The following is a 17604-nucleotide window of genomic DNA, read 5'->3' as shown; positions in this document are numbered from 1 at the left end:
CACCTGGAAACACTCAAAAAGGGGTTTCCTTTTTGTTCTTACTTCTGTTTTTATGAGGGTCACCAGGTCTTTACATTCATTCAGAGATCAAATAGCAAAGGAAGCTCATGGACAACATCTTTAGTGACAAATTTGGGCATTTTGATAGCTACCCTCTATAGATCTATTTTTTTCTATTCTTCATCTTACGCTAATGGGGATCAAGCAGGTTTCAAGAAAGGCACAGAACTACTTGACTGACAAACACAAACAGGCTTTTTGCATGGAGGGAAGGAGAGATTTGTCTACTCTTTTAACCAGATAATGGGTTCAAAGAAATCTGCCACTTCCTACCTTTTCTCTTCTTCTCCAATCCCTGAGTCTCTTCCTCTCCAGGATGGCTGGCTGGCTGTCACGGTAGGTGGGACTATATGGGCCAGAGATCATAGAAAACAGAGAATCAGAGACATCTAGAGTTGGGGAAGTCTAGGTCTACAACCATGGTCAGAGTTGAGGAAGACTGCAGGACTCACTGGCTGCAGGCTTGCAGTCGTCAAAGTGTATGGCGAGTACAGCGGTAACTGACTGTACAACAAAGACTTCTTTAAGTCAAGGTTATTCTAACCTACAAAACAATGGGCATGTTCAACTTCCAAGGGTGCCTGAAAATCAAAGCTAAATGCACAGTCTCATAGGGAAGATACACTGGAGAAGGAAATGGCTACCCACTCCAGTATTCTTGCCTGGAGAATCCCATGGACAGAGGAGCCTGATAGGTTCCCAGTCCATGTGGTTGCAAGAGTCAGACACAACGTAGTCACTAAACCACCATAGGCAAGCCAAAAACTTACCTGTTCAACACATGAAAAGATGCTCAACATGACTAGTCATTAGGGAAATGAAATTCCAAATCACAACGAGGTACCACTTTACACCCATTACGGTAGCTACTATTTTTTTTAAGGTAAAAAATATTAAGTGTTGGTGAAGGCGTGGAGAAACTGGAACTCTTGCAGTGCATCACTGGTGGGAATGTGAAGTGATACAGCCACTGTGGAGAACTTTTTGGGGGTGGTCCTCAAAAATACCCCAAAGAATTGAAAACAGGGACTCAAAAACAGATATTTGCACACCCATGTTCAAAGCAGCATTATTCACAATAGGCAAGAAGTGGAAGCAATTCAAGTACCCAGCAAGGGATAACACAATGTGGTATACATACTCTATGGAATATTATTCAGTCTTTAAAAGGCAGGAAATTCTGACACATGCTACAATAATGCTATTATGGCGCTGCAAAATAATCTTGGTTTTGCATTGTTGAACTTTGCTGTTTGATACTGGAATACATTCTTAATAAATGTGGTTATGTTAGACATCATTTTAATGCACATTCTCACAGTATGTTTTTTTCGCTAATGACTTATTACTTGCTGTTTATATCTATCTAAGACTAGGGAAACGATGTTAGACAAAAAGCAAATTCAAGCAATTTTCTGTTTTAATTTATTTATTTGTAATTGGAGGGTAATTGCTTTACAATATTGTGTTGGTTTCTGCCATACACCAACATGAATCAGCCACAGGTATACATATGTCCCCTCCCTCTTGAACCTCCCTCCCACCTCCCACCACATCCCACCCCTCTAGGTTGTCACAGAGCAACCTAGACCTTGAGGTCCCTGAGTCATACAGCAAATTCCCACTGGCTATCCATTTTACATATGGTAGTGTACATTTTTCCATGCTACTCTCTCCATTTGTCCCACTCTCTCCTTCCCCCTCTGTGTCCATAAGTTTGTTTTCTATGTCTGCACCTCCATTGCTGCCCTCCAAATAGCTTCATCAGTACTATCTTTCTAGATTTCACATATATGTGTTAATATACGATATTTGTTTTTCTCTCTCTGACTGACTTCACTCTGTATAATAGTCTCTAGGTTTATCCACCTCATTAGAACCGACTCAAATGCATTCCTTTTAATGGTTGAGTAATATTCCATTGTATATACATACCACAGCTTCTTAACCCATTCATCTCTGAATGGACCTCTAGGTTGCTTCCATGTTCCAGCTATTGTAAATAGTGCTGCAATGAACACTGGGGTACATGTCTTTTTCAATTATGATTTTCTCAGGGAATATGCCCAGGAGTTGGGATTGTTGGGTCATATGGTAGTTTTATTCCAAGTTTTTTAAGGAATCTCTGTACTGTCCTCCATAGTGGCTATGTCAACCTACTCGAGTGATTTTCTTATTGGAGTAACATGGAAACTTACATTACCATATGTAAAGTAGATAGCTAACAGGAATTTGCTGTATGGCTCAGGAAGCTCAAACAGGCACTCTGTATCAACCTAGAGGGGTGGGATGGGGAGGGAGATGGGAGGGAGGTTCAAAAGGGAGGGGATATGTGTATACCTATGGCTGACCTGTCCATCCTAAAGGAGATCAGTCCTGGATGTTCACTGGAAGGACTGATGCTGAAGCTGAAACTCCAATACTTTGGCCACCTGATGTGAAGAGCTGACTCATTGGAAAAGACCCTGATGCTGGGAAAGATTGAAGGCACGAGGAGAAGGGGAGGACAGAGGATGAGATGGTTGGATGGCATCATCAACTCGATGGACATGGGTTTGGGTGGACTCCGGGAGTTGGTGATGGACAGGGAGGCCTGGCATGCTGCAGTTCATGGGGTCGCAAAGAGTCGGACACGACTGAGTGACTGAACTGAACTGATGGCTGATTCATGTTGAGGTTTGACAGAAAACAACAAAATTTTGTAAAGTAATTATCCTTCAATTAAAAATAAATAAATAAAGTTAAACAGGAAAAAAAAATGTCAGACACGAAAGGACATGTGTTGTATGGTTCCACTTATATGAGGTACATAGAAGAGTTAAATTCATCAAGTCAGAAAGTACAATAGTGGTTTATAAGGGGTTGAGGGGAGGAGGAAATGGAGTGCTACTGTTTAGTGGGTAGAGTTTCAGTTTAGGAAGATAAAATTTTTCTGGAAACAGATACACAAACACTGAATGTATTCAATGCCACTGAATTGTACACTTAAAAGCACTTAAAATGGTACATTTTATGTTATGTATGTTTTATCACACACAAAAAAAGAATGTGCCTGCCTAGTAATAAAGACAGATGAAGAGAAGGGACATGGAATAATCTGGCCCCTTAAGGCTCTTTTTCTTATAGCAGAGCTTTGTGTCAGCTTTACATCTAAAATCTGAGCAAATTAGGAAAGACTTGGACATGTGACCACAAAAGACTGATTAGTACACCAAATATTGATCATCCAAATACATTTAGACCCATAGAGTTGGAAATTAGCAACTTAGCAAATTAGCAAATAGAATTTCACACCACATTGGTGTCTGTGAGATGTCAAACACACAAATACAACTGAAAACATTGTAAAGGATGAATTGTTGAAGTCTTTGAATACCAAGCTCAGGACTTTGGACTCAATTCGAATGCTACCATCAAAATGAGCATTAACCCCTCTCCCCACCATGCTACAGGCTGCTGCTTGATAACCGGATATGCCAGAAATCAATAGGATGTGACTGATGCCAACCCCACAGGAAAGGCCAAATGGCTTAGTGCGGGAATGACAGAGCTATGCGGGTCAGGTCACATGGATGGGGAGAGCTTATAAGCCACAAGAAGGACCCACCATGCTGCAGGTAGGAGCAGAACTGTGGCACAGATGCTCACCCAGGCCCTTAGGAAGCTGTAAAGCATGTGCCACTGCTTGGCACTTAGAGTGGCAGGAATCCCTGGGGGCAGAAGGACACAAAGATGTCTCCCTGTAGCAGCCACCCAGTTTCTAATGCAAACTCCAGCTGGAACTGGAGCAAAATTCCAGTTCTCCTCCACTTTTTAAACCCCTCCCCCAATTCTCTACCCTCAGGCTCACTAACTCTTCTGCTCTGTTTCCAGTCTCACTTCACCATCAGGCAAAATACCCTGGCAACCTGCCCTGAACAGGGAGCTGGGAATGCTGTGTGCTGCTGGTCTGGCTGGGCATTGGGACTGGCCACTGCTGCTGCAGCTCCTTAGCCTCTCCTTCTTGCCTGCCTCTTCCTCTGGAAGCTAACCTTTGCCTCTTGCCTGGGCCAGCTGGGCAGACAACAGGCATCTGGCATACATCCCTGGCTGGACAAACTAGTGGCTACACCTACTGGGCAAAGGATTCCAGGTGGAAAAAAATACTCTGATGGATGGAGGAGAGGTCTGCAGAAATTCAAGAAATGGATAATCCAGATCCACCACTTGGAATGCAAAAGCGCATGCTCAGGTGAGCATGCTCTCTGCCCCTGTGGATGGCCTGACCCTCCTGGCTGCCTGAGGCCTCCTGCTGCTGGACGGTAGGCAAGTGGTGTGATCTGGAGAGGCCACAGGTCACACAGCAGGACATGGGGAAGTGTGCTGACCCCTCCCCAATCCCCAGGTCTGCTATGTGGCATCCTGGAAAAAAAGAAATAAACAGTCCCCCATCCCTGGTCTCCGCTCCCTGTGTGTGGCTTGGTGCACAGAAGTAGGAGGAGGGATTTTGATTCTCCAATGAGCTTGTTCACTCAGGCTGCGGGATCTTGGCCTTGTTGCTTGCAGGCAGGGCTAAATGACTCTTGTTTTTCCCAAGTAGCAGTGGGGGTGGAGAGTACACCAAGTTTTAAGGCAAGTTGGAGATCTGATGCAAGTGTGGCAGTGATTATCTGAGTAAATGACAAGGAGCAGTCACCTTTAGGCTGGGGTGAGAAAACTCGTGATTGCCTGGTGCAGTGACCTGGAGTTTTATATCTCTAAATGTGAGCCAAGCAAGTCTGGGACAAAGCAACTCACTCCTCCATCCTAATACCTCCAGCCAGGGAAGTCCAGAGGTGTTAAGCTACTGGGTGGCACCCAGACTGTGCAGGTTCCTGGCCCAATCCCTGGTTTATAACTTTCTCTCCTTTTGTCACCTAACATACTCTGCTAAATCTTCTCAGATCTCCTCTCCTCCTTTCCTCCCAGAAACCTACCCCAAAGCCTTTCTCAGCTAAGCCCAGCCAAGGGTCCTCTCTCTCAGCACCCTGAATGATCTCTGTCACCGGGGCTCTGAAAGAGCAGTGCTAACATTTTATTTGAACAAGTGAAGGCATTTTTTAAACTTCTATTTAATATAATCAAGATTTCATATGGGACTTCCCTGGAGATTTAGTGGTTAAGACTTCGCCTTCCGATGCAGGGGGTGTGGGTTCGATCTCTGGTCAGGGACCTGAGATCCCACAGGCCTTAGGGCCAAAAAACCAAGACATAGAACAACAGCAATATTGTAACAAACTCAATAGACTTTAAAAATGGTCCATATCAACAAATCTTCAAAAAGAAATTTCATAAACAAGAGGATGTTTTAACATAAAAAAGTTGGAATGACAATTTTGGAATTTAAAAAAACTGAACACATTTGACTTTATGAAAAATTACATCATCATTTTTCTCATTTTTAGCCCAGAAGACTGAAAATTTTATGAAAGATGAGCACCAAGTTGCATTTGGGAACTGAACTACAGGCCTAGACACCAAGTAAATAAAAGCTTGTCTTGGAAGACAGGTGAACACTTCCCCCACATTTGGATGGCACTCTGAAGGTGGTGCTAGTGGTAAAGAATCCATCTGCCAATGCAGGAGACATAAGAGACATGGGTTCAATCCCTGGGCCAGGAAGATCCCCTGGAGGAGGGCATGGCAACCCACTCCAGCATTCTTGCCTGGAGAATCCCATGGACAGAGGAGCCTGGCAGGCTAAAATCCATAGAGGTCTCAAAGAGTTGGACATCTCAAAGAGTTGAACTCTCAAAGAGTTCATCTCAAGATTGAAGCACCTTAGCACAGTACACAAAGCACACGCTGAAGTTTGCAGAGCTACCTATACATTCTCACTATCCCCTGCCTTCGAGGTATCATTATTCCCACTTTACCCAAGAGGAAACTGAGGCTCAGAAAAATGAAATCACTTACCCAAAGCCACACAAGTAAGTAAAATCCTAAATCCACGATCTCCTAGGCCTCAACACAGTGCAACTTAACAAGCATTTATTGAGGACAGACTTCTACTGAGGACAATATTGTTCTGTCAGATGCAAAAATGAAGACGGCATGTCCCACATCCTCACAGAGCTCACGGGGAAGCAAGGAAACTACAGATAACTGGGATTACATCACCATCTCTCAAGGTTGTTGTGACAAGGAATGACACGACTTATGAAGGCTCTTAGCATGAGGCCAGGAATCTAGTAGGCATTCAATAAATATTAGTTTCCTCAGTTCCTTTTCATCTTCAAAGCATCAAGGATGTGGAAAACAGCCCCACTGCCAACAAGCAAGCGCCTATGCCTCCCAGGCCCACTGCAGTCTTCTTCAGAGCGCAGGAAAAGTGCTCGGGAGTTGTGTCCCTTAACATTTAGTACAGTTCATCCCTGTCCTTTTGGCCTGTTTCTGAGAGCAAAGGAGAAGTGTATCTGGAGGATGAGGTTGGGAAGGGAGGCTCACGACCAAGAGTCAAGGACCAGCTTGAGTGAGAAGACGAAGAGATCTGCTGAGTGGCAAGGGGCAGGAATCCTTCACTCCTGGTATGTGAGAAGGCTGAGCAATGGAACAAGAGAGGGCAGATAAAGGGGCCATCACTTAATTTTGTCGGAATGGAAGGGAAGGAGGAGTTGGAGCAGAAAACAAGGGGAGTGAGGGAGGTTGGGTGCCTAGGTGAAGGGTCTGAGGCTGAGGATGGAGGTTTTGCCGAGTCCTCAAGTCTCTAGTCGGAAAAGGTAATGGCACCCCACTCCAGTACTCTTTTGCCTGGAAAATCCCATGGATGGAGGCGCCTGGTAGGCTGCAGTCCATGGGGTCGCTAAGAGTCAGACATGACTGAGAGACTTCACTTTCACTTTTCACTTTTGTGCATTGGAGAAGGAAATGGCAACCCACTCCAGTGTTCTTGCCTGGAGAATCCCAGGGACGGGGGAGCCTGGTGGGCTGCCGTCTATGGGGTCGCACAGAGTCGGACACAACTGAAGCTACTTAGCAGCAGCAGCAGCAGCAGCAGCAGCAAGTCTCTAATAAGTTTTTCTGTCGAGACCAGCTACCATATGGGAAAATTCTTGGCAACCTTTCCATTGACAATGCACATAGAAAAGAAAGGCCCTGTTCTGGGTCCCTGATCACATGTGCAGTTTCCATGGAGTCTCACAACTCTGGAGCAAGAGGGGTAGTACTAGCCCCATTTTACCCATGAAGAAACTGAAGCTCAGAGAGATGAGGAATCGCCCAATTCACAGAGCTAGCAAGTGACAGAATGGAAGTGAATGCTTTAAAACCCACACTCTTCTACAAAATTCACACTCTGCTCCAATCAAATTATTTTACTTCCCGCGTTATCCAGTTAGCAGAAAAGCTATAAGAGACATTTGAATAAGACTTGAGAGATGAAAATAATGTTGTGAAGATTATTTGAACAGCCCAGATGTGAAACAATATGGGCTCCAACCAAGGTGGCAGTAGTAGAGCTGGAAAAGATAAGACAGATGTGAATGTGAAGCCAGATGACAACTCTGTTTCAGTCTCTTTTGAGAGGTCATCATTTTCTACCCAAATATCGGCATTCACCAAGGCTTGGTCCTAGGCTTCACACTCTGTACTGCATCCCTCTATGATCCTGTTCACAATCACAGCTGGACACCTCTATAGGTGGACTTCAACCATTGGTGTTCTGCTAAACTAGTTGGGACAGGAGTAGGGGAGGGGACTAACATGTAGCATTTGCCAACTTCCTTCCTTGCTATAAACACTTTCATTATAACCAATCTGAAGTAACCAATGGTTTGATAACCAGCTTGCAAAATTGCTCAATATTTAAACAACCGGCTTGCAAGAACTAATGAGAGCCAGCTCCAGAACACCTCTGAATCCAGTCAGCCCTCTCCTCTAAACTCTAAGTCCACATAGCTGAATAGCCTGCTGCTTACTTGCTCCCTACTCTTGGATGGTTCAGTGGCAACTCAAAATTAACATGCCCCAAACCGAAGGTGTGATCATTCCTCACAAAACCCCATTTTCTGGGTTCTCCAGAATATAACCCTCTATCTACATGGATGTGCAAGACAGATCACTGGGAGCCTTTCTGGACGTCTCCTTCTCTATCTCTTTAATCCTCACACTCAGTCTGTCACCAGATTCTATTGATTTTTCTTCCTCAGTAGCTCTGGAATCATTCTGTGGCCCCCAAGTTATCACCTAAGTCTAAACCACCACTCTAGATCTCTCCACTGGACTGTGGCAATTACCCTTGGACTGGTCTCCTCCAAAGCAATCACAGCACTGAAGCTACAGTGATCAGAGGGATCAGTTCATAATGTGAATACGTTTCCCCTGCTTGGAAACGTTCAAGGGCAAGACTAAAAGAGGCCTGCAGGCCTCGCCTGTGTGAGGGCTTCAGGTCTCCCTCACATGTGTGCCTCTCATTCCCCCAGCCACCTGAATACACTGTGTTCCCTTCCACCACAGACTCTTTGCATATGCTCTTTCTTCTGTCTGTTCCTTCCCTTGTTTGCCTAATTAAGTCCTATTCATCCTTCATATTTCATCTCATCTCCCTCAGAGAAGCCTTCTCTGACTTCCCTGTCAAATCCCCTATTATATAGGCTCCCCTAGCGTGCATAGATTTGTCTGTAATTATTTGGCTATTATCTGCTTCCTCCATGGGACTGTGAGCTCCCTGAGGAGAGACTGGGTCTGGTTTCTAGCACATATAATACCCTCAGTAATTCCTGAGGAAAATAGTGAATGTGTGAACAAATAAATGAATGAATGACTCCACAGAAGAGGCAGCAGAGAACCCCAGAGTGAGGCTACTTGAGTTTGAATCCCAGCTCTGCCACTAACCTAAAGCTGTATGACCTTGGTCCAGTTATTTGTCTCTCTGTGCCCCAGTTTCCATATCTGGAAAACTGAGACAATAAAAAACAGTTGTTATGAGAGTTATGCAGTCCGTGGGGTCGCAAAGAGTCAAACATGACTTAGTGACTAAAACAACAACAACAATGAGAACTAAATAAGCAAATATTTCTAAAGCACTTAAGCAGTGCTGGGCAAATAAGGTATATAAGTATATAAGGTGTTCACTTAAATAATTAAATTCTCTCTCCTGTCCCATTGGCTCAATGGCAAGCAAGAACACATTTGTTTCCCAGAGAGTTCCAAGATGCCAGACCTCAAGTTTGGCTGTAGGAAGCCCTCAACTTCAGCCTCTTTGGGAAGAGAAGAAAAGCTGAGGTCTATGGAGCCTAACTGACCTTGACTTGACTCCTCCCTCCTTCTCTCCTCCTACTTCAAATCCACCAGGAAGTGCTATTAGCTCTACCTGAGACATAAGCCCCAAATCTGTCTTCCTTGGTTCTCCCACCCCAAGCTAAGTCACCACTGTGATATGCCCACTTCCACTCTTGATCCCTTATAAACTATTCTCCACACCAGTGACCAGACTGAGCCAAAGGGAATGCCAATCAGATCTCATTACTCTCCAGCACAAAGCCCTCTGCAGACTCCTCATCACTCCTAGAGTGAAATCCAAACTCCTCTCCGTGGCTCCCAGGGCACTCTACCACATAGTCCCTGCCTAGCTCCTGGATCTCATCTCTCAGCCTGCTCCAGCCATACTCATCCATGCTCAATGGCTTCTCAAAGCACTGTGTTCTCTCTTGATCAGGCCCTTTTCAAAGCTATGCTTTCTATTGGATCACTTTTTTCCTACCATGGCTTTCACTAGGCTGACTCCTGCTCCTCCTCCAGATCCAGAGCAGTCATTACTTCCTCTGGAAAGCCTTTGTTGCCTCCCCACCTCCTGCCCATGGCTGTGAGGGATGCCCCTCCTCTGTGCTCCCATAGCATCAATTTCTTCTCCATCACAGTATGTGCCACCCTGTTCTATCCCTGCCTGCTTACTTGTCTGTAACACATACTCCCATGGCTGCTGAAGTTGCTGAAAGCAGCGACCTGCTCTTGTTCACAGCTGTATGTCTAGCATACAGCACAGGGATTGTCATAGAGCTGGTGGTTCAATACATTTTTGTTGAGAAAATCCTGACTTCACCATTCCCTAGGTAAGTGACCTTGGGTAGGTTCTCTCTGAGCCTGTTTCCTCAGCTGTAAAATGGGAGGGTGATATTTTGCCAAGCTGTTATGAGGATTAATGAGATAACATACATACAGCACACAACACAGAGTAAGAACTCAATAAATGGCAGCTATTATTGGATTACTGGTCAGAAGAAGAGAGAAAAACAAGTCTCTCCTCCCTGCTAGCCCATATCCACACCCATCCTGCTTCCCCCGCCTGTCTTCAGTCTCTTGAATAAAGCTGGAAAACCTGACCCAGCAAAAATAATCCCCTTCAGTAAACTCTTGGGAGAGAACTATCTTCTGTATCAACAACACACCCTTGGCTCAGCCTCCAGTGGACCAGCCCCAGGTTGGAGGTCTGGCTTCGCTTTTCACCCCATCCAGATATTTATAGTGTAAACTTTGGATGATGGGGAGGGGCACACAGCCTGTGCCAAGAAACCTCACGAAGGAACTCACACTGGGTCCCCACACAGTAATGCACACTCTTCTGGAATGGGAATGAGACATGAAAATGCTTTGTCAGCTGTGAGATAAAAGAAAGGGATCTTCTCTGCAGTGAGGTGGACATGCAGAGGCTGTGGAGTACTCTCCCAACTCTGAGTGTAGTCTGCTCTGTCTAGCAGAGAAAAGCCTAGTTCAAGCTCCATCTCAAGCTTTCTGTCTTTATGGTGAAAAAAGGGAATACTTTCGGATACCCCATCTCCCACTTCTAAACTCCAGCTGAACTGGAACTTCCAATTGACCCTCAACTGCCTCAGTGTTGACATTCAATAAATATGCATTGGTTGCCCAATGCCCCTTTGACTCAAAATCGGAAAGTTGTCCTCTGATACATGTCACATGTGCATTTTGTCCAATAAATATGTACCTACTATTTTGCTTTTTCACTTAGCATTATTCTCTACAAATATTTTCTCATAACAGCAGAGTTCAGAAGTTGTCAGATTTCATGACCATATCATAGCCGAATGTACTAAAATAAAAAACTCAGTCTGCTTAGCCAAATCTCTATAATTGGCTATTTGGGTCATTTCTATTTGTTGCTATAATAAATAGCAAGTAATTAATAGTGCTTTGTATAACTTACTTTTGGAAATTTCTTCTTCTGGATATTTTTTCTCTGGAAGTGAATTCAATTTCAGAACTACTTCAGAAACCATATAAGAAAATCAAAGATCCAAAGGCAGGAATGATTTCCGCCATGGAGAAACAGGCCTACCATTCACTCCCACCTCAAGCCTTGAAGTAGAGCCACAGGGAGAAACTACTTGCATGGCAGTAACAGAATGAGACCTTACCATACTCCACCAGAGTCTTCCTTTCAGCTAAGAAAAAGCCAAATTGAGAGGGCCCACACGCCACCAGACTCTTCCTTTATGCTGAGAAAAAGCCAAACTGAGAGGGCCCATATAATCCACCTGACCTTTCAAATGAGAGACGAGGACCCTTAGGTGCAACTGTGTGGGCACTGAGAAAATGGCTCGCTCTGGAAATCTCTTGGTCTCAGGTCTTCCACATCAAAATTGGAGCAGGCTACTTGTTTCTCTAAACTAGTCTTTGTTGAGTTTATTGGTAGATACTGACAGTTGCCTAACAGCCACTCCCCTCTCCTTTGTACTTGCTAACAGAACTTCAATTTGTTCAGGTAGCTGGTAAAGATCCAGATATGAAAGGATCTTTGCCAGTTCCAGCCCCAGGTTTGAATTATAAGTGGTCTAAACCAATTATCAGTCTAAGAGTGAGCACATGACACAGTTCTGGCTAATGAGATCAGTCTCCTGGGAAAGTCTCCTCGTCCTGAATAACAGGACAAAATCACCTGAGGAGGAGGGCTTTGCTCCTTCCTCCTTCTTCCTGCTAGAATGCAAATGTGATACCCAGAGATGCAGCAGTCATTTTGTGACCATGAGGCAACAAGGGTGAAAGCCAATTCACTATGGATTGTGGAGCAGACAAACACTTGCCTCTAAATTTTTTATTATGTGAAAAAAATAAACTTCTATTTGTTTAAGCCACGATAGGTTGGGTTTTCTGTTACCTGCATCCCAAAGCATACCCAACTGTACCTACCATGCACCCAGCACTTTTTTAAGCATCAATGAGGTTACCAAAGAAATGGAAAATACACTCCTTTACCTCAGAAAGCTGAGTCTACTTAGGGAGACACACACACACACACACACACACACCCCTCACAAATAGCACTATGTGAAATATAAGTAAGTGACCAAATAGAAAGGACTCAGGAAACTAATTTAGTCAAGGTATATAGGAAAGGGCCAGAACTAGAAATAAGCACAGAATATCTGAAGAACAGGAAAGACCTGCGTGGACCCTAGAAAGGAAATGGGAGATCTGAGCAGATCTTAAGCTGAGGCTATATTCCGAGGACTGAGAACTGTTCATTTATGAGTCTGGCCATGTTCTAATACTCACTACAGAACCAATCTGGCTGAAATTCACGGCAAAAGTTATGCTGGAGGAAGATAGATTGGATGGTGTGGTGTAGACTGAGGCTGGTACACTCAAATGGTTGGTAACAGTTGAAAGGGACCCAGTGCAAGAGTTAGTCTGAAAGGAGAATAGGACTTGGTCAGTAATTGAACATGTAAAAGGAAGAGAGTGGAGTCAGATATCTCCATCCACTATCCAGAGAGAGAGAGAGAGAGAGAGAGAGAACACAAGAACTCTCAACAGAGACCAGGAAGTTCAGGAAAGGAGATGAGATTTGACTTTGATCTGTTGAGATGACAGTTGATTAGGCAGATTAATATGTCTATTAGACAATCCCCAAGGCAGAAGCCCCAAATTGGGGTGCAGGGGCAGAAGAGGCAGCATAAAAAGCAACATGATCTGGTCAAGACCACTGTTCCCCGAACTTCAGTCTTCTATATACTACTTTCATGACTTCTGCCACATGCTTAACACCTATACTATTATCTTAATATTTTGCTTTAAATAAACTTTCTTTTTTAAAACTTCAGCATGGTTCTAAGCAATAATATGCTTGAAAGCACCAATTTTTATGTGCTAATTATATTTTTCTAAAACACATTAAAAGAAATCCATGGCTATTGAAGTTATATACCACCTGAAAGTATTTTATGTACCACCAGTGGCCTGCTCACCATCCTTGGGAAAACACTAGCTCAGACACAAGTCATCAGGGACCTGTTTCAGGAGGGTGGGGGCATTCTAAGAGCCTAATCTCTGTGCAATGGGCCTCTTGAATCTATCCCTTTCTCTCACATCGGCAATTTGCATTCTTTTCTTGGAAAAAAATCTCTAGCCATCTGGGTCAAGCTGTAGGGGAGAGAATGGAGAAGCAAGGTCCTGACTGTCAGGATGCCTGGGGAGGCTGCTTACTCAGCAGGCATCTCCGGCCACACGAACCAGGTGAAGGCTCTCCTCAACAGCAGTCTGATCACAGAGGGGCCTCAAATCCCCTCATCAGAAGGAAAGATTCCTATAACTTGAGCTAACAAACAAACCCATAAAGAGGCTATGTTGCTGCCTTCCTCCTCCCTTTCTTCCCCTCACTCCACCCCCACTCCCCTAGCCCCCTTCCAAATCTGAGCTGGGCTTAGCATAAGAGGAGCATGACTCATAGAAACCAAGGACTGAACTGGAGAGGTCAGGCTGCCAGGATTCCTCCCAGGCTGATGATGAGCAGACCCAGCAGCTCAGTGCTCAGCTCACGGCAGACTCAGGAGTCTGAAAGCTTTGGGCCTTTAGAGATCACAGGGTGACAAACATTCCCTGAGGGAAGGTCAGGAGACCAGAAAATGGCAAAGAGCCGGAATGAAGGAAAAAATACTGTGTTCATTCAATTCTGGTGGCGTTCAAATCTCACCTCCCCTAGTGTCTAAAATCTATCAGACTCTGAGTCCCTGCCTTCATGGTAAAGTAATAACAACAATAAGACAAAGAAGAAATGTTTCTAGGAAAATAACTATATGCCAGGTACTGTGCTGGGTGCTTTTCATGTATTATTTCATTTTTACAAAGAACTCATGAGGCAAGTACTCGGACTGAACTCATTTAAGAAATAAGGAAACTGGGAATCAGAGAGGTGAATTGCTCAAGGTGTCCCAGTAAGTGAGAAGGCCTGGATTTAAGCCTAGGCATCTGGTTCCAGTGAAAGTTGCTTGGTTGTGTCCAAGTCTTTGCGACCCCATGGACTATACAGTCCTTGGAATTCTGGTTCCAGAGCCCAAATCCTTAGCCATTCTGCCTGTCTTACCCACAAAATCTTCAGAAGAATGTTGACATTAGATACCACTGGCTGGACCAAACACAGATCCTTGAATCAGAGCAGAAAAAGTTGGCCAGCAGCCTAGAAGGTAGCCTGAACTATCTGCCAAATATGGAAGATAGTGACTAATAGAATCACTCAGATTGTCTCTCCTGTGGAATCTGGACATGAGACAAGGACAGGGTCCTCAGTCAATAATGGGAGCAGAAGCAGACACATGGACTGAGAGAGAGAGCGACCTGAGGCAGAAGCCACGAGGCAGTGTAAGAGCCTTGAGTGAAACAGAAGCTATGAAACAGAGTAAGGGTAGAGGGAAATTATTGCTGCAGTAAGAACAGGAGCTTCTGAATCAAAGAGCATGGGAATTACAAGTCAGTCATTTAAAATTCTCTCGCCAATGTCCTTACCTTTCTGACACCATTGTCCATCCATCATATCCATCTTGCAAATTTCCAAGCCTCGAAGCAATCCAATGATCTACCCTTTCTCTTCCTATCCTAGGACCACTAAGTGCTGCTTGGAGAAAACAGCCCAGCTTTGCACGTGGGAAGCATAATAAATTCATGGTCTCGACTACCCCTGGGCACTCAGTATGACTGGGCAACCTTTCTTTGAGCCTCTGTTGGGTTCTCCCTTCCTTCTATTCTCTCCAGTGGCTCTCTGAGCACCATGGCCTCCACTTTCATCCACAAACTTCTAGTCCTGTCATATCTGCCTCACTCAACTTCACAGAAAAGGAGAAGCCACAGGCAGTAATATTCCATAAGGAAATCTACGAGCTCACTCACCACGTCCATGCTTCCTCCTTTCCTCTCCAATTCCTCCTGCCTGAGACTGACCCCACTTGTGCTCTGCATTCCATCTCCTCCCACCAACCATCTCAGGAACCTCAGTTGTCAATCATTCCCCTTCCCACCTGTATCTCCCATCTCTACTACTGGCCTTCTCCCCTTGAGCACTGAAGTATACCCTCTCTACACCCATAGCCCTCAAGTTATCTGCTCATACTTCCTTTTCACAGATAAAACTTCTGGAAGGAGCTGTCTACACTTGCTATCTCCATTTCCTCACTCCCACTCTTCCAGTCAGTGTAATCTGACATCCAGTCCCACTGCTCCACTGAAACTTGTCACCAACCACCTCCTCGTGGTGAAATACCATTGTAGTTTCTCAGATCTTCTCTTATATCAGCCTCTCCAAAGCATCATCACCATTGGCCACAGCCACCATCTTGAAACATTCTCTTATTTTGGCTTCTGAGATGCTGTGCCCTGCCCTGGCTTTTCTCCTGCTTCTCTGGCTGCTGCTCAGCCTCTGCATTGGTCTCTTTAAATCCCTACCCATTCCACAAATTTTGAGAGTGTTCAGGGCTCACTCCTAGGCCTTCTTTTCTTACCTATGATTTCTCCCTGCATAATCCCCCAAGGTTTCAATGAGCTGATGGGTCTCAAATAAATAATTTCTAGCCAAATATTTCTAGAAATATATATTTATAGCTCCTGAGCTGCAGATTCATATGTCCAATTTTCACTTGAGTGTCTCACAGGCAAGCTAGAGTTGGTATGCCCAAAACTGAACTCATCATTCCTTTGAAGCCTATTCCTCCTCCACGTTGCCTGTAATAATAGCTAATATTTACTGAACACTTCTCATGCTCCAGATAAAGTTCAAAGCACTTTATATACTGTTTCACTTAATTGTTTTAAGAAGGATAATATTAATAATCTCATTATACAGGTAAGGAGACTGAAGCACAGAGAGGTTAAGGAATTTGTGCAAGGTCACACAGCTAATCAGTGGCAGTCTGCTTCAGAATCACTGCTGTTAACTATCACCCTATACTCTTATCACTGCTATCCAGTTGTCCTGACCTTTTTTTTTTTTTTACTGTCCATATATGTTTATTCAGATAATCTATCTGCCTTCTAAATGTGCCTCAGATCCATCCATCTCTCTCCGGTCCCATTACAACTATCTTAACTAGGTCACCATCACTTTTCACCTGGATTCTCAACCACCAGTATCACATCTTCCCAATCCATCTTCCACGCTGCTTCCATAGTGATGCTTCTGAAAGGCAATTCTGGTCCAAATGGCAAACCATTCCATAGCTCCCCACTGCCCTTGGGATAATGGCCAAGATCCTTCACATGTTATCCATGGTCCTTCATGATCCAGCCTCTGCCTGCATCTCTAAGCTTGTATCTTCCTGCTCCTCTCTACCTCCTAACTTTCTTCCTTCTCACCTGCCTTCACCTGGATAACACCTACTTATCCTTCTGTTCTTTGTTTAGCTGAGGGACTACTCCTCTAGGAAGCTTACCATGACTCGTCAGGTCCCACTCCTTTATTACCTTGTACCCACCCTGATCAGAGCATCTCTCGTGCCCTATATTATCTGTTTAATCATTTTCTTCCCCTAATAGACATAAGTTTTGTAAGACCAGGACTTTGTCTTGATCACCTCTGTTCCCCACCAAAGCTTGGCACAGTCTGGTGAATGCCATGCATGTATAAGCCACACCAGGCTTCTCTCTTCCTTTGCCTTTCTCCAGGCAACACACAGTGGTATGCAGAAGCACCCGTAGGAGGCTGAGGCCTGGGGCCAGCTTCCTGACACAGGTCCTGTGCTCAGAGGCTAAGGGTATGTGTCCTGGGCTATCAGGCCATATCTTCCTTCCCAGGGGTAGGGAAATGTTCTCCCTTCACTCCATTTCCTGTACTTGCTTTGCATTATGAATTTCAGTTATCCCTTGGCTTTTAGAACTGGAATCTAGCTATGTGTTAGTTACTGACTCTTTTAATAGCCTTGTGAGATCGATGGGAATGCAACGGAAATAACAATGATGACTCATGCAGCCCATCTCTCCTCCCCGCCCCACTCTGTACAACATCCAGTCCCACCACAGGCAACTCAAGTGTCATTCCAGGGGAGGTAGCTGCAGTGCCTTGATTATCTCAGGCATCATGCATGGGAGGAGAAGCCAAAGTGAGACCTCATGTGAGATGCCAGTCAGATTGTACAGTCAAATGCCCTGTTGGGCTTTGAGCCAATGGAACACTGACAGAAGGAAACATAGAAAGGAATGGGAACTTCCAAGGAGAAAAGTGCTCTGGCTGGGAAATGGGTGCAGAATGGAGCAGCTTGCCTTACCAGTATCATTTAAAGGGAAGCAGAGATACCTGAAACTCAGGTGGGC

General features: G+C 44.6%; 1 protein-coding gene across 1 annotated transcript in view; it reads right to left on the bottom strand.

The window, feature by feature from the left end:
- Nucleotides 1–329: 329 nt before the first annotated feature.
- Nucleotides 330–17604, bottom strand: part of LOC138986488 (uncharacterized) — a 55245-nt gene continuing 37970 nt past the window's right edge. Inside the window, exon 3 of the mRNA XM_070366589.1 lies at nucleotides 330–406. Coding sequence (XP_070222690.1) covers nucleotides 330–406 — 77 coding nt within the window. The remainder of the gene's footprint in view (nucleotides 407–17604) is intronic.

The sequence above is a fragment of the Bos mutus genome, chromosome X, assembly GCF_027580195.1.
Source record: "Bos mutus isolate GX-2022 chromosome X, NWIPB_WYAK_1.1, whole genome shotgun sequence".
Lineage (NCBI taxonomy): Eukaryota > Metazoa > Chordata > Mammalia > Artiodactyla > Bovidae > Bos > Bos mutus.
Note: the sequence above shows the minus strand (reverse complement) of the source record. Positions and strands in the feature narration are given on the sequence as shown.